At 37.9% G+C, this 23,179-nt stretch overlaps 1 protein-coding gene across 1 annotated transcript; it reads right to left on the reverse strand.

Annotated features, from left to right (window-relative positions):
• Positions 1-327: 327 nt before the first annotated feature.
• On the reverse strand, positions 328-22,048 carry slc38a9 (solute carrier family 38 member 9). The gene is made up of 15 exons (XM_086095876.1): positions 21,561-22,048; positions 20,537-20,683; positions 15,797-15,926; positions 14,662-14,780; positions 14,503-14,566; positions 14,323-14,416; positions 11,998-12,168; positions 11,667-11,726; positions 9,759-9,974; positions 9,112-9,219; positions 6,770-6,876; positions 6,419-6,532; positions 6,085-6,233; positions 1,279-1,368; positions 328-1,172 (listed from the first exon to the last, which is right to left on the reverse strand). Exons 2-15 carry the CDS (start codon positions 20,632-20,634, stop codon positions 1,007-1,009), a joined length of 1,686 nt encoding a protein of 561 aa, XP_085952002.1. The 5' UTR covers positions 20,635-20,683; positions 21,561-22,048; the 3' UTR covers positions 328-1,006.
• Positions 22,049-23,179: the final 1,131 nt, after the last annotated feature.

The following is a 23,179-nucleotide window of genomic DNA, read 5'->3' on the forward strand; positions in this document are numbered from 1 at the left end:
CTATTTCAGCATGCATACTTTTTATCATCTTCATTTCTTCATGGGGCGTGGACACAATTCTAATCGTTGGCTCTAAACATAACCGCATTGGATTTGAAATGAGTAAGATGTTTTTAACTACAGACGTTCAACTTTAATTTGAGGGTATTTATATTCAAATCAAATGGTAAATGGTCATGGGCGTACATGAGAATTTGGTGTGGTACTCAAATGAGCACCACAAGTTGTTGTTTGGTACTCAAATGTTTTTGTACATATTTGAGAAATACACTTCATTTCATCTCATCTTTGATGTTTTTTAAAATGAAAGATAACACTACATTTATTTTAGAGATTTATTTTCATTCACGTTCCCTTTGTCTCTTCATGCATTGAAAAAAAAGGTAGAGTAAAGTAAATGAGTGAAATACTGAGCACAGAATGAAGAACACTAGAATAATTTGAAGACTGTTATAAACTGTGAAATTTTCTTTAAAACTACAGTATGTGACAGCATGCTGTCTACAAAGCATACAATTTGTATAATCACCAAGTTAAAAGGAATGATTATGGTAAAATACAACTGTAAAGCCATACACTCCATGGAAAGTGACATTATATGTGTGCATATGCATCCCTTATAGTCCAGTCCCTGTGACCAACCTAGACTACTCAGTTTCTGTAAATATTCTCATATTTTCTTGACTGAGACAAACAATTGCACAGTACATGATAAATCCCCATGACCAGTCTGAGCAGGAATAATCAAACATCTAAAGTTACCTCCAAGTAACCTTTTATCACATCACAATCCCACTGGCTGAAAGACAACATAGCAGAAGATAACATAATTATGTAATTGGATTCCTGGTGGATGTCGTAAATGTATTTTTTTGATAACCACAAATAATAGTTGGACAATGGCTCACTGTGTCCATGGACAATAACACACTTCATTGTCCTTTATTTCATTTAGGGATTTTAAACGTCCATCACATGTTTTAACCCTGCCAGAGAAGGTGTGAGTTTACATGAGGAACTGAGCCACCAGGTTGGTTATACCCAATAAGATAAGAAAACTGTGAAAGACCGCTGACGGCCAGCGGAGGGCGCCCTGTCGTCTCAAGGAGATCATGTGGATTAGGGAGGGGAATACAAAGACTAAAGCCAAGCCGCATGTTGCTCCAGAAAACCTGTAACAAGAGACGTTGCCATAAGTACACAAATCACTCAAAACTGCTGAAAAATGTTTTTGCATACACAAGCACGTTAAGGAGTGAAATAAGACATAAAATATACCGAATAATGGATCCAATGTTGGGATAAAACTTTGCCATCAGGACACCGGCTCCAACAATCAAGATGTTCAGGGTGAGGACATGGAAGACGCTAAAAAGATAGGATTTTTTTTTTAGGAATCTTTTATCATGAACTCAATGATTCAGTGAATGAATCTTTTTAATGAACTGATCCTCATGATTCAGTACAGTCAAAAGAACTGCCCATTATTTACCATTTTAGACAAATGGTTAACAGTGCAGTGCGCAAGTTGACTAAAAGCCATTTTTAAAAGTCAGATTTTTTTTTTTTTAAGTCTGAGCTTTTTAATGCACAGCAAAATTAATTTGTGAATGGGATATTAGCTTTTTACAAACTGGAAACAAGCTGCGCTCCAGCCATCCACCCATTTTTTCCCGCTTATCTAGGGTCGGGTCGCGTTTTTAGCAGAGAAGCTCAGATTTCCCTTTCCCAAGCCACTTCATCCAGCTCTTCCAGTAGAATGCCGAGGCCTTTCCTAGGCCAGCCGAGAGACAGTCTCTCCAGGGTGACCTTGGTCTTCCCTGGAACAACACACCAGGGAGGCGTCCAGAATGCATCATTATCCTCCCAATGTGGAGGAACAGCACCTCTAGACTCAGATCCAGTCTTGGATTACTTCTCACTATCTCCAAAGGAGAGTACGGACACCCTGTGGAGGAAATCCATTTCGGCCACTTGTACTGGGATCTTGTTCTTTCGGTCATGACAATAGGTGAGGGTAGGAACGTAGATTGGTAAATTGAGAGCTTCGCCTTTCGAGTCACTTCCTTCTTCACCACGACAGACTGATACAAAGTCTGCATCACTTCAGATGAGATACCTATCTACCTGTCGCTCTCCCGTTTCACTCTGGTGGTTAATTAAATTAATCTAGTCTTGTAGTTCATACTTGGGGTAGGAAAGGGACCTGGGGCCTCATTTATAAAACTGAACGAGAGGGCCTGCGTACACAAGTACTTACGAACAAAACCCAAACTTCACGTACGCACAAAAAAAATTTAGATTTATAAAACCATGGGTCGACACACATACGCACACCTGCACGCAATTTCACTTTATAAATGCCACACATCGCAACAATCTACTCATTAATGGATTTGCGTATTCATAAGCAGCATGTGACGGCGATCATCAAATCAAAACAATGGATGACGGACAGGGTAAGACAAGAGGCTAACTTCCCCATGATGTAGGCTACATTGAATTTTTGTGTGAATGAGTCCGTCGTAAAGTCGTCAAAGTCAGCAGCGCATCATCCCGGCCCCACTAAACACATTGTTGATGGTGCACTGCTTCCCCCTACTGAGATTCCAGATGGTGGACCAGAATTTCCTCAAAGCCGTCCAGATATCATTAACTATGATCTATGGACAACCAGGCTGCGTTCCGCTTCGCCAGCCGCTACACATCAGCTGGCTCCAGAGTTCAAAAAGGCCTAACTCCTTCAGCTTTACGGTATCGCTCTCCGCTGGTGTCCACCACCGAGTTTGAGGAAAGGCACCGACCACCTTACAGCCACAGTCGGTCGCCTCCGAACATTCGGAATCAATGTCAAGGTCAAGTTCTGCCAGTGGTGGGAAACAGAGGGTATTCTGACAGGTGTTCCCAGCAAGTTCATTCTAATAAGTGTTCCCTTGTTTCTTGCGGGTTCATCTTTTGCGGGTTCATCTGTTTTAGCAGATTTGGGGTTTTTTTACAGCGTGCTTTTTGGTTTGTTTGTATTTTTACAGTGTATGTACACGCCGTCCATTGTCACCGTCGCACTGTCTGCCACCCGCCCCACGGTTCACGGGGGTTCGCGCCGGCCACGAGCGCTCAAGTGGAGTTTCGGGGGCAGCGCGGCGATGCGGTCCTGTGGTCAAAATGGGTTTACGTGTCCTGCCTTCTTCTTCATCATTAAAATTAAGATTGTCCGCTCCAAACCATGCAGTCGTTGACGGCTCAGCGCGCCGTATGTCCGCACACTTGAGCGCTCGAGTGGAGTTTCGGGGGCATCGCCGCAGTAAAAATGGGTTTAAGTTTCCTGCCTCGTAGCTTCATCATTAAAATTAAGAGTGTCCTTTCTAACAGCTGTTTTGTTGTTGTGTGTGTTTTTTAAGTATTCTTTAAAAAAAAAATTTTTAGGAAATCATTACCGGCCCGGAAAAAAAATGGATCGATCGCCATTATATTTTTGTTTCTCAAATAAATGTTTTGGATAGTAGTTTAATTCTATTTTATTATTTTAAAATCTACAATGGTTTGAACAGAGTGTATAGGCCTACTGTAATTAAATAAGAGATACAGTATGTGAGAAAATGTTAACGCCCATCGGAAATAAGCGCATGTATAAAGTGTGTGGTAAGGTGTTAGCCTTAAAACATATATAATAAATGTAAAAATATATAGTATGAACAAAAAAACATTTAGAATAAATGAAAAAAATATATACAGTGCTGTATAATAAGTAAATTTTAAAAAACACTCTTAACGGGGAAAGAAATACTGTAAATGAAAAAGAACATATGATGAATAAAAAGCATTCATAATAAACTAAAAAATAATACCAAAATGAAAAAACTGCTGTGTGTCTGGGGGTTTGGGGGCGGCGGGGGCTGGGTTGTGGTGGGTGGCGGGTGTGGGCCGGTGGGGGTGCCTGGTGGGCCTGCCGTTCTGCTGCGTTGGGGCGCGGGCCGTGTTGTGGTGGGGGGCGCTCCAGGCTCCTGGGTTTGCTCTCCGGCCGGTGACCCCTGCAGGGCCCGAGGGTTGTGCCTTGGCGCTGCCGCGGCCTGCGGGGTTGTGCTTGCTCTGTCCTGGCCGGGGTTGATGGCTCCCCTCTTTGGTGGAGGTTTTTAATGCATGCCAGATCCACCACAGCAGCATCAATCTGCTTCTTCCTCTGGTCGTTGAATCGGTGGAGGCTGATGTCAGTGGATCTCACTCTGCTTCATCTATCCTTCCTTCCTTTCCTCAGTCAGTTTGGTCTCTTGAGGTCTCCCTAATTGGTTGGAATTTAGATGTTTCCGGGGTTGGTGAAAGATTCTGGTTGGTAACCCGGTGGGTAGTAGGTGATGTTTGGGTGGCGCTGGATTTCACTTTTCTTTGATCCTTCCTCGGGTGTCCTGACAACTTCACAACTCTAGCGGGATTCTCAAATATTCGGTTTGGGTGAACGGTATGGGATTTTTAATAGGTTTTAGGTGAATTAATGAGTACACACTCACACGCATGCACATATGCACACACACACACGCACACGCATATACAAAAAAAAGAAAAAGAAAAACGAAAAAGCAATGATAATGACATGTTGAATCGGTAAGATTACCGAATGAACAATACTGAGCCCTATCAGAATTTTTTTTTTTTTTAAATAAACGGATCTTTTCCACCAATCTCATCTCCCTCCTCAGAGGTCTGAAAAAGTCCGCCACTGTCCTGTTCTGCTGAGATGACTAATAGGATTTTCATTTTTATTTGAGAGAACTACTTCATTTGCAGTTAAAACAACCCATTTGTATTATTTCACCAATATTGTTTTCCAATAAAACAAGATTGGAACATTGAAGGTATATGTTGCTTGTAATGAAAAACAATCGGTATCGGCAAAAATCTGTATCGGCAGGTCAGACTTTTTAAAAGATCAGGGATCGGTGATCGGCCAGAAAATTGTGATCGGTGCACCTCTAGTGTGAAGTGCCTTGCCCAAGGACACGACGACACGTGACTTGGGGAGAGCGGGGATCAAACAGCCAACCTTCTGGTTACTGGACAACCGTCTCTACACCCTGAGCCACAACCACCACAGTACGGTTTCAGAACTTAAAGAACTACCATGATGGCAATAATCGAAGCAATAGAAGAAATTACAAATGCAATTGATTGACTAAAAAAAAAATGTTGTTGGTGATTTTTGGTTGTCTAAAAAAGCTTTTGACACAATCGTTCAATCCTTCTCAAAAAGTTCGACCAATATGGAATTGCTGGACAGTGGTTAAAAAGTTAAAGCAGTGGTCCACAACCACCGGGCCATGGGCCCCTTTGGACCAGGCCGCAGTTGAAAGAATAAAAAACGTACTGTACTTCCGGTTAATTGATTAGCCGATGCTTACAAATATTTTATTTTGAAATGTGACCGGATTCTCTCCGTTACGACGGACTCATGATACATGACAAGATGCTAATTATCTTTGTTGCGTAGCGCTGATGCTAAATCAACAAGTTAGCAAAATGAGTTAAAAAAAACAAACACCTATGAGCCTATGACCAAGAAGAAAAAGAAAGGTGCATGGACTTACGGCGACAGGTGACTCTGCATGAGGCTTGCACAATATGTGGCAAGCGGCTCTTAATTTAGCATTTTGGTGAGTGGACTTTATAATTGCCCTGTGGCGCCTTGTTATTTTGCCGCATTTGAGGAGGAGACAGCTAATATAGTTACCTAAAAATGTGGCTAAACGGTCGTTCATTAGCTAAAACTTGTTATCAGTGTGAAACTTTGGAAAGAAAATCTCTGCATATAACACAAACAATGCAAAAATAATCATAGATTCAAAATATTTCAATGAATGGTCTAGTCACTTTATACTGTGAATGGGTCTTAAGATGACATTAATGCTGTCTTGTCCAGGTAAATGCAGCCTTTGCAGTTTGAAAATTGCATTATTCGACGACAATGTGATGTTTATTTGAGTTTGATTACTTGGTCAGCCCAAATCATTCATTGCAAGTGTGACTAAATAAACAAAAAGACAATGCTGGTGTGTATCAAATTGCAATTTGGAACCATAACGAAACGTGCATTACCTGGGGTAATGATTCCCAAACAACTGGCTCATCATCTGGACTCGCACCAAGTATCCCAGCAAAGGATACACTGTAATCATTTGGAACAACAGGAAGGACCGAGCCACAAACACCATCACATCACCACTGGAGAAATTGTCTAAGAAGTTCTGAAGGACAGGAGACAGCAATAACATCGTTTTACTAAAAACTTCTTCTGCAAAAGGATGTATCATGTACAGTTGATTTTAAAGTACTGCTTTAGAAGAATAGGAAGTGACAAAGAAACAATTTGTTTCCCGAAAGCACGGACTGCTCTGCAATCATGCGTGTACAGAACATTTTTCAGTCTTACTGGTTCAATGCAGTCTTTGCTGAGAGGAGGTGATGGAAAAGCGGCAAAGATCAACACCCCCACATAGAGGTACGTCAGCCCAACCAGGAGATAAGCCACAGACAGGTCTCGTACCTGAAAATACCAAAATTCCGTCACATTTTGTTTTCTGAGGTAAGTAGAAGAAAACAAAGGTTGTAATCACTGAACAAAGCTACTTTATTTGGAGGTGGATTGTTTCCTTTGCCAGGAGTGCAAATTAGAACCCTGCCTAACAATTGATTCACTCAGAACAAGAATCAGTTTACATAGTTCAAAGCATGTTTACATTCTGTGAAACTGAGTACACAAACGTGAGTGACAAAGGCTCACATTGTTCTCCTGATGCTTGTTGTTCTTCATCAATGTGATGATACAATTGTGAATGAAGAAAGCCAGCGTGAGGACACCCGTCAGCTGAGGGAAGAGCAGTCGCAATTCTGGAGGAAGAAAAAACATGCAGATATTATGCATCCCCCTTACTCCAGTCAAATGCACAAATGGTTATTATAAACGGGACACAAGATAGTGGGGTTATCGGCACAAGCAGGAATTCTAAACCACCCAAAAAGTAAAAAAAGGCAATACCAACAGAACATTTTAAAATTGTAAGACAAACTCACCAGACACCTCATTCGATACGCTTATCTCGTAACATTTCAACAAAAGATCTACAAAATAATTACCTCTGAAATGTGTAATTTATTATATTCTGTGATAAATAAATTGAAAATTAACCCTGAAAGCTCATATATAATATTGACATGGACAAAAACTAATTTTCGCTACAGTAATAGTTAATTTTATAAATGGAAGATGTAGATTCAGTTAGTTTGTTTGAAAGCATTTTCTGTTTTTTATTTTATTTTATTAAAAAGGATTGTTTTAGTTATTTTGTTAGCTTTCGTTAACTATAATAACCTTGCACCACACATTCATTTGTACACGCTTAGGCCAATATAGAGGATTTTACAAAACTCACTTTTCTGCATTTTTTTAAACAAATATATGTGCCACTCGTGATAGATATTAATTGAAATATTTAAAATAAATATTCATCAACGTGGACTCCCAACATTCACAACCCCTGTCAAAAATAATGTTGTTCAAGTTCTGAACATTTTATCTTGGTCTCCTTTAGCATTTGAACCTGTGTGTGTATACTTTTTATAATCACTGTATATGGCATTTAGTGTCCTTTTATCATAAAATTCCATTGAAATACCTTTATGTTTGTGATTATAATTTGATAAATTGTGTTTCAAAGGGATATACTGTAAATACGTTGAGTCATCCTATATTGTTTTTTGGCTACTGTTGTTTCACCTGGCAGGACAGAGATTTTTTTTTTTTAAAGCCCGTTTTGTGTGGACCAATATCTAGCTGATCAAGGAGATAGGAATAAACTTTTTTTTTATATACCCATCAACATACCAGCAGTGTACATGTAAATGGTTTCCTACATACCTCCTATGGAAACAACTCACATTTGTCAAAATGTGCCGCAGTCTTTCACTAACCTACTCCAACTAAATATTTTTTAAAGTCATAATTAGGGATGGGCAAGTTACTGATACGAAGTATCGGTATCAGGCCCTAATTTCAAGTTAACAATAATCACAAAGCCTGCTGATACCAGTCACCAATACCAATCACTGCTGCCCTCTTGTGGCCATTCTACTATGAGGAAGTACTGTAAATGGCATGAAAGGCTGACAAAACGTTTTTGTAAGAGAACTGTATCCCTCTAACCTTGCCAGCAAGGTGAATTCTCGCGGTATTTGTGAGTTCACAAACTCCGGAGAATACATCTTGTAACCTTCCAGCTGATATGTTTGTAGCCGACCTCTTTTCGGTCGGACCAATCAGGCGTTGTTTAGGTAGGATGAAACCAATAAGCGCCCATAGTGGGGGGAAACAAACAAACCTAACAGACAAAAGGACGCTGCAATTAATCATGTTCTCGCAGAATTACTCACCGTTTCCTTGTTGAATTTGAACAACGAGAGGAGTTTCGTGCATTTTAATCTGGTAAAGATGTTCATTAGTTAAAATCCTGGCCACAGGTCTAGAAAACAATAATTTAATCCAAAAAATTAGTGTAGCCCCAAATCCAAACTGCCTTTAAAATCTTGAACATAATCCATTCCACCCTATTGAAGTCCTTTTCTGCATCTATTGATATAACACAATCTGAGGCAGACTGGCTAGGAGTGCAAATTATGTTAAATAGCTGCCAAATATTTAAAAAAGAGCATCTATGTTGAACAAAATATGTCTGATCGTGTTTTATGATGCTCGGTAGAACAACCTCCAAGCGATGCGCTTTAGCTAGTACCTATGGAGCCACAACACTGACAATAAGAATTGGTATTGAAAAAAAAAATGTCATTGTGGAAAAACCTGCATTGACATTGAAACAAGTGTTGGCATTGTAAAACAAGTATTGGCATTGTGAAAGGTTGTATTGAAAAATAAAATACAGACATTAAAAAAAACACTATTTTCATATTTTTTTGTATTATGATGTATTTTTCAATGCCAATCTGTAGATTTAGTTTACAACCATTTTTTTTTTTTCAACTCTCTGGTTTTCAGTTTCACTTTTCTTTTTTTCAGTTTCAACTTATTGCCAGTGTTTTAACGTGAAAAAAAAGAAAAAGAATTTAGATTACCTGGGACATAGAAGTCGGTACTGTCAAACCAGTAGAACTCAAGGTGAAAGCCGAGACGGACAGCTTTAATTGTGACCAGAACAATCAGGTAGACCACTGATATGGTGCCTGGACAATGAACGATAAAGCATCAGTGAATGTACTGTATGTATGATGCAACACAACATCTCTCCATTTTCAACAGTCCTCCTGTTCAGGGTTGCGGGGTGCTGGAGCCTATCCCAGATGACTTCGAGCAAAGCCAGTCACCAGTTAATGGCAGGGCACATATAGAGATGAACAACCATTCACACTAGTCACATTTACACCGTCACTGGCTGGCTGCCTGAACAAATGTCAAATCAGTGACTTGCAGCATAACAGGATATTTACAAATTTACCATTATTTTTGAAAATTTTAAGCAGTAAAAATTAACATTAAAACAGACATTCTTGTTTATGATTCATAACAATACATTTGTTTAAACTTTTCTACGGCCCCTTAAAAAATAGGTAAACAGGCTGTTTGAATGATAAATTGTGGGTTGCCGGCAACGTGCAGCCTGTCAAATTGACACCTATTTACTTCTTCTTTTTTTTCCTTGTTAGGATTGTTATTATTTTTAATGGATCGTCATAAAGAAACAAAATCTTACTCTTCAACTTACCCAAGAAGGTGAATCTTGCAAAGAAGGAGGCTGATCGGAAGCAAAGTAGTGGCAGCAGTAGAACAATAAGGAATAATGGTACAGTATTGGTTTTGCTCCACCAGTGTTCAAAAGAGTTGACATCAGTTGTATCATTTCCACTGGTACTGATGTAATGATGTAGTGTGCTGATAGTGTGGTTCCCTCCAGAGTCGGTGTTTGGATATGGACAAATTACTGGTGGACAAATGAGTAACATATTAGAATCATAACACAAAGTTTAAAAACTAAAATCAATATTTAAGAATGTCTCTCTGAAAGTGCATCATTCACAGCAAGAATCCAACACCTGGCAATAGTGATTGGCATTTTTACTTAGAGCAACTTATTTTTGGACTTTAATATTAGAAGGCCATTGATTTGTTCGTAACTGCACTTTAGAAATCAATGTCCATCAATCAACATCCATTGAAGCTTGATGATTAACAGACATTGTTGTCATCAATGAGTGAAAAAGCTGTTCCTTATAAAAGGCACAGTGGATTTTTTTTTTTAAGTCTACATACTCCTGTTGGAAAACCAGGTTTTTGTATATAAAAAAATAAGACCAAAATAAATCATTTAAATCTCTAGAATTTTCCCACATTTTGTCATTGTACCACATTGAACCACAAATGGGCATTTTATTGGGATTTCGTGTGACAATTATGCCTAATTGAAAAAGAAAAAATATATAAACAGTGAAGATTAAAAGTCTACACAAACCTGTTGGAATGTCAGATTTTTGTGATATAAAACATGAGACCAAGATTAATGTTTTCAAAACTTTTTCGGGTTCAGAATTACCCAATTACATTGAAATCCATGTTAAATGGGAGTCAGCACACACCAGCCACCAATTTTAAGTGCTGCTGATTAACCCCAAATATTTTTGGGCTGTTCTAATTAAGCTTTCTTTAACATATTTTTGCTTTCTGGCAGAAGTTTGAAGGTTGTGTGCCAACACTGACTGGTATTTGGAACAGTTCATAATTCCTTACACTTCAACTAAGAGCCCAGTTCCAGATGATTAAGAAAAGCCCTATAGCCCGATAAGGTCGTCACTATGTCTCTCTGTATGTAGAGCTTTGCGATTAAGGAAAAATTAATAATCACAATTATTTTTATTGATATTGAACTCACAATTTATAAACAATTATTTATTGATCCCAAAACCTTTTTATGTATTTATTTATCAATCTGCCAAAAGTCAACTTTTACTGCAACCTAAAATAACAACCAGGAAATAATTTAGGAACAAATTACAAGGACACTGAGGGGCTTTCATAAGCTGTAGCATGCAGACACACCTCACCGTTGGACGTACTAAAGATACTAATTGTGATGTTTTTATGATCGCAAAAAGCCAAAATCACAAGTAAATTTCGTTTAGTTGCCCAGCTCTAACTGTACGCATGGAGTTTGTTTGCTGACGAGTAGTGCTGTGTTTGCACCATACAAACCTTTCGGAACTACAGTAACTAACTATACCCCCGCCCCCCACCACCATTGCGGCAGGTAATGTTCCAGACCACTCTTGCAATAAGTGAAATCCATGATATAGGAATAGCCTATTTAAATACCCTGAGTCATGTTTTTATACCATTTATGGCAGCTTTTTAAAGGTCTGTAAACGTACTTTGTAACTAAGTAAAATTATTTAATTTGATTATTTATATATATTTATTTGTTTTTCAACTCAGTTGAGTTGTACACATTGCAAGTCACATTAATGGTAAATAAATTATGACCATGAATAAACACATATCAATTAATACACCATTGTTATAGGCGCTCAGGTATGCTTGGCTCCTATGCAACTTAAAATCTGGTATTAATCAATATCAATAGAAGAACACCTACATAATATATTGCGAATAGTGTACTTACCTCTATCTGTGCCATTGGTTCCAAACTCTGAATCTGATATGTTAACATGATGCGCAAAGTCTGCAAACAGGAGAGGGAATACTTAGGTCAAAGCAAAATCATAAAAATACTATAAAATCTACAAGAAGTAAAAAAATAATACATCTGCCTTATCTCATCGGTTTGTATTACTTTCCAGGCTACTAGTTTTAATGAAGATTACATTTTTAAAAATAAAAGAGAACAGAGAACAAAGTAGAAGGCAACAAAAGTTGTAACAAAGATTTAAAAGTTACATGATGATACAGGTCTAAAACACTTTTCTAGTTTGATAATACTATTGTTGTCTTACTGTAGATAAACTGGCCGGTGTTGTAGAGGAAGTTGGACATGAGGACCCAATAAACCACCATGGCTCCAATAAGAGACACCATTGAGAAAACTAAACTGGACCACTGGCCAAACTTGCCAAAGTAGTACCGACAAACATCAGGAAATTCCCAGTCGGATGTGTCCACATAGGCTGCATAAAACATAAGGACAGAGGGGTGACAAATATTTCATGGTGCCAACACTTACAGTAGTTGTTAATTGGCTGCAGCTTTCATTTGGTGAATAAAAGTCATCTATATTATATATATTTGTGCAAATGTTGAACATGTTAAAAATTTCTCTGCGACAAAACAAACAAACAGAGAGCATAAAGAGGGTTTGAGAGAGTGTGACAAGCGGCTTTGCAACGTTTTGCAACAGTGAACGAAGCCGGCCGAAAAAGTAACACTCGCTACATGCTAAAGCGGGGCAATATGGCCAAAAAATACAATCTCGATTTTTCATTTAGGAATCAGGATGATTATAATTTTAATCGATTTCAATGCAATAAACTCGACAAATGTTTATTTTTAAGGTTTGATTTATTCAAAAATAACCCCTATCCCAAAGACATATTTTTACGTTTTTATGTTGTAGTTGTTTTTATGCTGGAGCATACAGAAGGCTTTGATGCAGCCTCTCAACTGCACAAAACGGTTGAACCAATGGTAGTTATTACAAAAAACGGCCAGCAGGTGATAGCAGAGTATAAGAGATCAACCAGGGTCATGTTGCAACAAGCTTTTTTTGCAACAAGCTTTTTCCCCCCACTGTTTTAAACTGATTTGTGAATAATGATGCAACTTAGCTATAGTTTAATGCTAATTGCTGCAAAGCGGAAACAGATAGAAATGTACTGTTTTTTCCTGATGAAAGAAGAGACTCTAATCTTTCTTTTGCTAGGTATCATGGTTTTATAGCAATAGGACACAATATTGTGTGGACCTTGCAAAATCAGTCAAAATCCAGTAAAACAGGTGGGAGCGAAGGGGATTGCATCAGTGAAAATGGCTGGGAGTGAATGAGTTAATTGCCACAATTAAGTAGATGGTAGCTATTGTAAAAGTGTGCAAAATTACAACTCACAATAACACCTGGATGTAACAAAACAAGAACAACAGCCTTTAATAATCCAAAAGACAAGATTCGATTTCAAAATTTAGCAAATTTTCAACAATTCGATTTTCAAAATGATGATTAATCGAACTAATTAGATTTATTCATGCGCGCATAATCGCAAGCCTATGCCGCTCAATGAGAGATGTTCTTTAGAAAACCCATTGGTTTTCAGATTGTTTTGAAGGCCTTGGTTTTACCCGACTGTGGTGTCTGAATCTAAACACAACCACGGACACTATGTAAAAGGTGTACATACACAAGATACATACACAAGATACGTAAATAAAAGGACGAAGAAATACGAGAAGAAAAGGAAAGTAGAGTCGTGTGGATATACGAGTGTATGTGTATATATGTATATATATATATATATATATATATATATATATATATATATATATATATATATATATATATATATATATATATATATGGCGGCACGGTGGCTGACTGGTTAGCACGTCGGCCTCCCAGTACAGAGGACGTGAGATAGAGTCCAGGCTTCGGCCATCCTGGGTGGAGTTTGCATGTTCTCCCTGTGCTTGCGTGAGTTTTCACCGGGTACTCCGGTTTCCTCCCACATTCCAAAGACATGCATGGCAGGTTAATTGAACGCTCCAAATTGTCCATAGGTGTGATTGTACGTATGATTGGTTGTTTGTCTCCGTGTGCCCTGCGATTGGCTGGCAACCAGTTCAGGGTGTACCCCGCCTACTGCCCAAAGCCAGCTGGGATAGGCTCCAGCACCCCCGCGACCCTTGTGAGGACAAGCGGTTAAGAAGATGGATGGATGGATGGATATATATGGATGCCATGTTGGCTCTGTGTGTTCAGCTTTTAAAAAAGCTACTTTCATTAGAAAAAGTACAAGTCTGCTTCTTGAGAATACCACACCAACCATAATGTACACCCACACAACTCTCTATGATGTGCAGGTGCTCAGTTTTTGAAATGATTAACTTGCACAAGGCAATTTCCTAATATGGCGTATATCACTGCCAAGTATGAAATGAAATGCAGGAAACGAGAGGCTTTTGCCTAGTTGTGAGAATGATGTAAAAGTACTGGCCACAAGCAATAAACGTGTGTTGCTGCTCTCACATTTCCAAAATCTTTGTGCAAATATATTACTGAGAGAGTCAATTTAAGCTGTATTGTTGAAGTAGAAGAAAGCTGTAATACTCACGTATTGCTTTTGGTGATTTGAGGACAATGTAACAACAATAGAGCATAAGTAAGCCTGTGAAGATAAGGATGAGGATCCCAAGCGTGAAACCAGCCTAAAGGAGAAAACAATAACAGTCTTTCTATTGATGCGACATTTTTAACACGACTACTTAAAGAATATGTCAAATGAACTTGTCACCTGCTTGATACCCCAAGGTATACTGAGTATGGATGTGCCCATCATTGTGTTCCATATTGCAAATCTGCAGGATGACCAAAATAAATGCAGACCTAAGTAATGACATCAGCTTGGAAAAAAACGATTGATTTCATGAAAGATGTTGACAGGGCTTCTTACATGGTAATGATACTTGGGTTTTTTGTCAAGTGGTCTTTGCCGGACACCTTGAAAGCTGTCCCCAATGGGCTGTAGATGTAGATCTCCTCTGCCCGGGGGATCACATGGTTTGGCGGACTCTAGAGGACAGCAGGTGGTGTGGGGTAGTACTAGTACTGCGAGTCTCTATGAAGGGGCCTCGCAGCCCGGGCCACTTTGAGGTAATTGCACTTTGGGACTAACTGGCACATTGGAATTGGAATTTGTTTTTTAATTGCACAAAAACTGTTACATATGTCTTTTTTGTGTGCCAGTCCTGATGTGTACCGTTATTCAAAATTTCATGAGTTTTCATGTTTGTTTAGACTACCCATATCAGCGCACTTTTTCTTGGCAAACAGCAACAGCATGCGGCGAAGTAAAAATTTTGATTTTACTTTTGATCAGAAATACCCACAGATTAAAGTCAATTGGGAAAAAAATCTGTGGGATGAGTTCTTTAAAATGTGACCTCTAAATTTGGCAAAATTTTCAAAGTAAATCCAAAACTGTTCACTGTTCCAACTAGTACAAAGTCAGTAACACTACATACATATACTTAAGATATGATTCACAAGATTTTTCTTTGATATGTACGGTCTTGGTCTCTCGTCTTAGTCTTGACGTCCAAAAGTCTTGCCATTGCCTCGGTCTCGATACTCTCTGGTCTAGATAATGTCTTGGTCTCTGTTGGTGTGGTCCTGACTACAACACTATCTTTGGTGAGTTCTAAATGAAAAGTACAGCCAAATAAATGCTGCCTCTACTCTAATTTAAGCCTCTAATGCAATTTTGGACAGGAGGGGAGGGGACTCGTCTAAGTTCACAAGCCCTGAGCAAGCACTGAAGCTACCGCTACTGCTTAGCATGACTTTTACCAAAATAACTTCTGCTTGCTCACAAATGTTTCCACTCACACATTGGGATAAACAGGGTCTACATAAGTAGTTGAGTGCCAGTGTGTAAGTAGTAGAGTGACTAGTGGTCACTAGTGACATATGAATAGTGGTCTCAAGTTTGCCGAGTACTCAAGAGATTAAGCTGTTTCTTGTGTGCAGTTTGTGTAATCTATGATGATTCATATTCAAATATGTAACTGCATAGTGATGAGACCTACCAACAGCCTGTCCGAAGAACCAGTCAGTTTACTATAGTAATGCACTCTGCTGTTGAGGATGGCAGCCTCGGCCGACACGCGCTCCTGCGGTTCATCATCTACTATGTTCCTAGGCTCCACGTAGAAAGGTCTGGAAGTAATGGACAAACATAAAAAAATAATTTGTTTGTTTGTATATTTGTGAGCAGGATTACACAAAACAGACTTGAACAAGTTTAACTTTGTGGGAGGGTAGGCAAGGAAAAATGTGAAACGCATTCCATTTTTGTGCAAATCCACATACGTTTTCTGAAAAAAGTCTGTTTGACATTTTCTCAGTAAATTATATACAGTCATTTCTGGACTACAAGCCGCTACTTTTTTCACTTGAATTCAGCCCTGCGGTTAATACAAAGGTGCAGCTTATCCATACGATCACAAGGGGGCGCACTATAAAGGAAGCGCAAGAGCGTCAGGCAGAGCAAACCAAACCAAGTGAGCCCAAATACAGTAGGAGAGACAGAACGAGAGTGAGACAATTTGCACCCTCATTATGGAAAATAAAGTAGCGGGAACCCGGTGCGGTAACATTAAAAACACCTGCGGCTTACAGTCGGGTGCAGCTTATATGTGTAGTATTCCCCAAATTTAGCTAGCGCGGCTTATAGTTAGGTGCGCCTTGTAGTCCAGAAATTACTGTACACTACAGTATTGATCTTAATGACAAAATTATCTTGTTGAGCCTCGGCTGGGATTCATTTTATTACAATTATTTAAATTTCGGCATATAAATAATTAGGGATGCACGATAATGGTATTTTCAACCAATACCGATAAACCAATAATTTAGAAAGTGCCGATGTCGATAATCGATAAGTAAACCGATAATTGTTTGCAAAATTAACTTGAATATAATATACTTTTGAGTCCTACTATAAGTACAAATGCATCGAAACATTTGTAACGCACCATGAAGCTGAATTTTATTGATATCTTTGCTTCAAAGACAACCAGTAACTAATTTTGAGTTTGCCAAAACAGTTATGTTTTAAAAATTCAACAAAAAACTGTGAGGGTAACATTTTGGGGAGACACACTCTTGAGCAACAACCACAACAGATGGACCAACGCGGCAAGTCTATTATTATCGGCGGATTTCTTTATTAACTGGTTTATCTGCATAACGTCAAATTGGTTGATAAATGACGATAATTATCGGCTAATTTCTTTATTATCTGGTTTATCTGTTTGACGTCAAATTGGTCAATAATTGCCGATAATTATCGGCCACCGATATTATTGTGCATCCCTATAAATAATCCACTTGATCAAATCGTTATATTTGAGGGGTTTTGTCTGATTTTTGACCATGAAAAAAGAAGCTGGATTTTAAAAAAATGACATTTCAATCATACTGAACACAACAATAAAGGATATTTTTGTTCCAATTGCCAATATTGTATCGGCACATTAACGTGATTTAGTGGGAGGAGGTGTTTTGAAAGTTAGTCAGCCAGTGTGAAATTCCTAAATGGATTAAAATTCCAGAGAGACTTGTAATGTAGTTGTGACTGATGAGGTAGCACAAGCACATTAGTAATTTGCATGTCAAGTGATTTCCTGGAAGACAAACTTAGAGGAATACCCAATTCAGTATTTAGAAAACACTAGAAGAAATGTCAGACATGCACGGTCATGAACAGTAACTTGAGTTGTCTGGGGTCCATTCTTTGTCTGAGCCCTTTATTGACTTTGCTGATGTTTTTCTTCTCACAAAGATTAACCTGAGTAAACATTTCCCATAATTGTCTGAATCAATGCCTGGATAACGTGGATTTCATTGATGAGCTAGACAGATATAAGACAAAAGTATTATGACGTACTGTATATAGTGTTGTGTTAGCTAATAGAAATATTTAATTATGTATTTCATCTGGTCTCCTTGTTACTTTTATTTTTGGAATACATTTAGGATTAAGATAATAGCAAAAATCAGCATATAATTAGTGAACATTATACATTCATTATATATACTTGCAGATTTATTTGCCCGTGGGCCAAATGCGGCTCATGGTCAAGTTGTATCCAGCCCGCAGCCTCTGTCATTAAATTAATCATGTCTGGCCCGTAGACCTATTGACCAGTGTATAAAATACACGCTGAATGCAATTTCACATTTACCCACAAGTGGGTAGCTAGCAACACTCTATCCACCTCCATGACACCATACTGTGTGACCGTTTTCGGACAGCCTCTAAAGTGACGGCAATGATATATATAATATATATATAATTACGATTCGGCGTTCGTTGACATGGAATCCTTTTCTTTGCAGAGCAGTTTTGAGAATCGATTACTTCACTTGAGGAATGTATTTTTTTATTTTGTCTTTGCAGCCGTTTAATTTCAGGGACGTAAAGCAAGGGTTTTATTAAACAATTTAAAAAATGACAATATTGTGAATGAACAATTGCTTTTCTTTTTAAATATAATCAACACTTTTTATATCATAAATTCATGTTGTGTAGAGAAGAGAACTGTATTTTCTTGTCTAGAAGCAAAGCAAAATGGGCTTTAAAAAAAAGAAGAAAAAAAAGCTCTACTGTAAGAAAAGCCTGGTGGGCTGCCGGGCTTATAAAACACTGGGGGAAAGCCTGAAATATGATATTTTGTTTATTTCCCTGTTATTGAATAAAATATTTCAGAGAACTTTTAATTGCCAATTGTGATGTTTCATGTTTGAAATCTGATTTTCACTGGTGAATACTTTTACTTATTTCCCTGTTTTTAAATCTAAAAGTTCAGTGAACATTTCATTGCCAGTGATATGTCATATTTTCAAATGAACCCAAAAATTTGAAATGTAAATGAAAGTCAAATCTGAAAGGCAGTCTGTCTGGTTTGCAAAAATTTGTTTAGATTTATTGGTGTTCCATCTAAAAAAAAAAGAAAGAATGTCAGGGTAAAGCTGAATGGCCTCGGCCCCACCACATTTTCACCTCACCAAATCAGGTTCTCTTTGCAAAAGGTTTGGACACCCCTGGTCTAAGTGCTTTTAAGTGGCTGCTCATTGGGTTGGTTATTATGTAAATCAGCCAATTGTTATGACCAAATTCACCAGACAGCACTCTATTCTAATTACTTCTCACTTGATGGGCATGCACACCAGCCTTGTATTTGTAATACAAGCATTAAAAAGTCAAGTTTACACAATATGTTTCCTTTAAGTTACCCATTAACTACAGAAATGATGGCGCCCAAAATGAGGTGTACATTATGCAGCACGGGCTTGAACAGGGGTGGGCAAACTCAGTCCTTGAGGGCGTCCTGCAGGTTTTGGAAGTTTCCCTCTTCCAATTCAAGCCGATTCCAATCAATAGGATCATTATCAGGCTTGTGCAGAGCTTGCTGATGAGCTGATCATATATCAGCTCAGAAGGGAAACATCCAAAACATGCAGAACTCCAGCCCAGAGGACCGAGTTTGCCCATCCCTGGTCTAGAAACATTGCTAATTTAATATTATGTCGTAATTATGTTTTGTCCTTGACTCAGTTTAAAGGCTCCGTTTTTAATGGCTCAGTGCCTGCCACATGCAGCATCCCGCTGACGACAGCATACATTTGTCTGTCTGCTATTGTTTTGGACGAGTACTACTTCCTCAAAGTTACGCAATAAATTCAAGTAAAACGCTGATTTAAAAAACTGCTGAGCCTTTTCAAAGGAATGAGAGGACATCTGCTGCGTAAGGTTTATGGATTATGAGGAAACACTTTGCGTGATCTGACATCACAGAAAATAGCACTGGGTGGGAACAATTCAGTGAGTCACAGCAGAGCATGTCCACCTTAATTTAAAGCTTCTCAGATCCACTAAAATTGTCATTTTAATTACTAAAAGCATTGGCATTTTAATCTACAATACATGAAAGTCCTGATGCTGTGAAAGTTATATTTTCTTACTTGCCCTGTCTAATTTCTATTTTCAATTGAGTCATGCAAGTTATACGTCACATTAATGGTGGAAAAAGCTTTGAAATTATTTATTTCTGTCTTTTTTTTTTTAACAAAAAATCTGGCATTTAGACATATAGACTTTTCCGCCGTACATGTACAGTAAGTAGGGATGTACATTCAATTCAATTAGTCATTGATTAATTTTAGAAAATCTATATTTATCTTTAAGATTTCTACATCACCCAATACTGAATATACATTGACCAGAATAATGTTACCCTGAGGAATTGTAACAGAACGGAGGACTGCATGTATGTTGCTTAACTTATAGTTAGAAGTTATATCTGATAAGTCAAAAGTTTTAAAACTCTCTCTACTTTTGTCCCGACTCTGGTCCTACATCGTTGTCTAAAGTAGCAAAATATTTTATTGCGTTACCTGTATAATAGTTATGGTTGCATAAATAATACAATCATTTTACACACGCTTGTAACAACCCAAGATTACCTTAGGGTGTCAACCTCAGTGTTAAACAAGTAACATTTTAAAATAATAAAGCCCTTCAGTCATATGAGACCATGTGATAGTGTTTCATTTTCAAAAATGCTATCGGTGTGAAGATTCAAGATTGTATGCAACTTGCAAATGCATGCAAGTTATTTACAGTATGCTATGTCTATCAAAGATGGAGAAGGCTTGTGCATCTATTCAAACCAAACCTACTGTGTTATTAGTCTGTCAGAGAGGAGAAAGCGTAGTGCCGGTAATAAGAAGATATTGATGGATTGTGGTTCAGTGAAACATACCTTTTAGCTCTGGAGTCCAGTGAGTCAGTGGAGCCTCTGTGCGTGAAGCTCTCTCCAGCCTGCTCTGAGCTCAGCAGAGGCCTGCTGTCGTTCTCCATGATACCCGGTGAGACACTCACTTAGGTCCTGACAACTCCCATCACCTGACTGACACGAAAGTATCATAAAGAAAGTTAACAACTGACTGGAACGAATTATACAATGAAATATCACAGAGGAACAATAAAACAATATTTGTGCAGTATAGTCAGGAAAGGCAGTTTTCTGTAACATTTCTTTCTTCTTGAGGACTACGAATTACATGCCTAAATCATATATTATGGTCGTCGAAGTGAGCGGGTGCGGATGGCAAAAACATCCAGCGGCCATATTCGTCGTTCGTTGACGGGGGTTCAAAAGTTCAAAATTATTATTTTGGGGGACTAAAACGCTGAGGGAGGGGGGGAAGCCTGCAACGAGTACACATCCAAGTTCTAGCGCGATTCACGGCAAAATCGAGAGTTGCTGCTCACGGCAAAATATCTACTTCGTAAACTTTTTTTTTTTTAAAGCCTAACCCATCCAGTTATGGAGGCATGCAGGACAGTCATCACGTGACAATACAAAAATATATTTTTCGTTGATTTACTTATTTACAATTACACTAATGCTCCAATTAGGTAAAAACACACCATATTATCATTCAATGCAAAACCTAGTCAATTATATAAAAAGACACACCAAGGTTTACAGCAATAAAAATCTTTCCTGGTGTCTAAAGTTCATTGGCTACATTCAGCTGTGTCAGAACGTCGTAAAATCTGCGAAACGAAAACAAAATTTGGATATTTAACTTGATAAGTATACTTAAAAAAAAACATGCCGCGCCTTCGGGGGAATAAGCCTTTACTCAATGATAAACAGTAAATATGCGGTCCGAAATTAAGATTGTGGTTTATTTTTCTTACAGGTACGCTAAACTGTAACTATTCAAAGCAAAACAATTACATGCATGTCATGCTTAAAAACACACACAAATACCTACCAATGTTTACAACGAAATCCTTCCCCGGTATCTTCACATGTAGCTGTGCTTGAAACGCAGTAACCTTGAGTAACTGCAGTACATACAATAGTAAATAAGTACATATGCGATCTTAGGAAATAAAAATATGCTTCCTCATTATAAATAGACGAGCTGTGGTTATGCCCCCTTCGTCTTCCGTCCACCTACTGAATTTGATTTTCCCCCTTCCCCTCCACCCTTTCCCTAAAAAAAAACAACATAAACAAATTTCTTCTTCTTCTTCTTCGTGAATGAGGAGGCGCTATGTTTTAGTGATGTTTTGATGTAAAAGCTTTTGTATTTTTTTATCTATTTATTTAATTGCTCTTGCCGAGCTGTATGTTAGGAAAATAATGTAAATAAGAGCGGCAAATAAATGTATTTTTTCAAAATCAAAATCAAAATCTTCTTCTTCTTCTTCTTCTGCTTCTGCTTCTTCTTCTTCTTCTGCTTCTGCTTCTTCTTCTTCTTCTTCTGCTTCTTCTTCTTCTGTGTTTAACATTGCATCTGCTTCTGCTTCTTCTTCTTCTTCTGCTTCTTCTTCTTCTGTGTTTAACATTGCATTGAAGCTACCAGGCTGTCGGTTCTTTTCATTGTCCAGCAATAAAACACACTATATTAAAAAATTACAACTTGTAAAAGAGTATGATAAAGGCGGTTTAAAAACAATAGATTTTGAATGGATGATTGGAGTTTCTAGAATTACCTGGATTAAAGCGTTTCTAATCTAGACAAACCAGATTCTTTGTGGTTTCACATTTCAAAGAGTGTTTTTGTCAAAGTAGGGGGTTTTGAATTTCTTTTAAAATGTGGTTTTGAAATATCTAAACTGCTCGTGAAATTGTCTGAGTATCATAAACAGGTATTATATTTTTGGAAGATGGTGTTTACTGTTTACCCGTAATTTTTCACAACATGGCTCCACCTTATGGAACAACAGAGTAATTACATCCAATAGGAAGACTATTCAAGAATGGTATGACAAAAATATTATCTTTGTGATTGGTATATTATATGAAGATGGTACATTTTTAAGTTTGGAATGGTTGGAGAGAAAATTTAACATAAGAAGCTAAGAGAATATATTAAATTAATAAAGTTTGTAAAGCGGTTCCTGTGGCCTTAACAAACATGATTAAAAATTACATACTTTACTCTAAAAGACAAATCGTGCTGCCAAACATTCAATTAAAGCACATTTCCCTTAAAGATAAGAAGTGTAATAACAAATGTGTCAATAAACATTTCAAAATGAAAAGATTTTATGACTTTGATGGAAGTGTTAAAATTCGTAACAGGGAAAGTAAACGTACAAAGGATAATGTGAACTTTTTAAAATGGCCAATTTCTCCTAAAATGAAAGAAATTTTACATGGTTATTATCCAGTGACAGCTATGTTGAAAAAGCAGTTTGCGGTGGAACCATGCAACAACAATTGATCATTTATTTTTCTCTTGTAGTTTAACAAAGGAATCTTGGAAGAATGTAACATTATGGATGAATTAAATTGGACAAAGTACCAAAACTAAATGTGGATCAATTTCTTTATGGTTTGACTAATATACCAATCGAAGGAAGAAGACTTTGCAATATAATA

The sequence above is a fragment of the Leptonotus elevatus genome, chromosome 15, assembly GCF_054856555.1.
Source record: "Leptonotus elevatus isolate MCC_2025b chromosome 15, RoL_Lele_1.0, whole genome shotgun sequence".
NCBI classification, from domain to species: domain Eukaryota; kingdom Metazoa; phylum Chordata; class Actinopteri; order Syngnathiformes; family Syngnathidae; genus Leptonotus; species Leptonotus elevatus.

Bases quoted from the DNA above. Each gene is read 5' to 3' on its own strand.
- slc38a9 (XM_086095876.1), bottom strand. From the start codon at position 20,634: ATGGAGAACGACAGCAGGCCTCTGCTGAGCTCAGAGCAGGCTGGAGAG. The intron at 14,781-15,796 runs GTAGGTCTCATC...GCTGTCCTCTAG, and splicing joins GTTCTTCGGACAGGCTGTTG to AGTCCGCCAAACCATGTGAT. The intron at 12,169-14,322 runs GTGAGTATTACA...TGTTTTATGCAG, and splicing joins CAAATCACCAAAAGCAATAC to CCTATGTGGACACATCCGAC.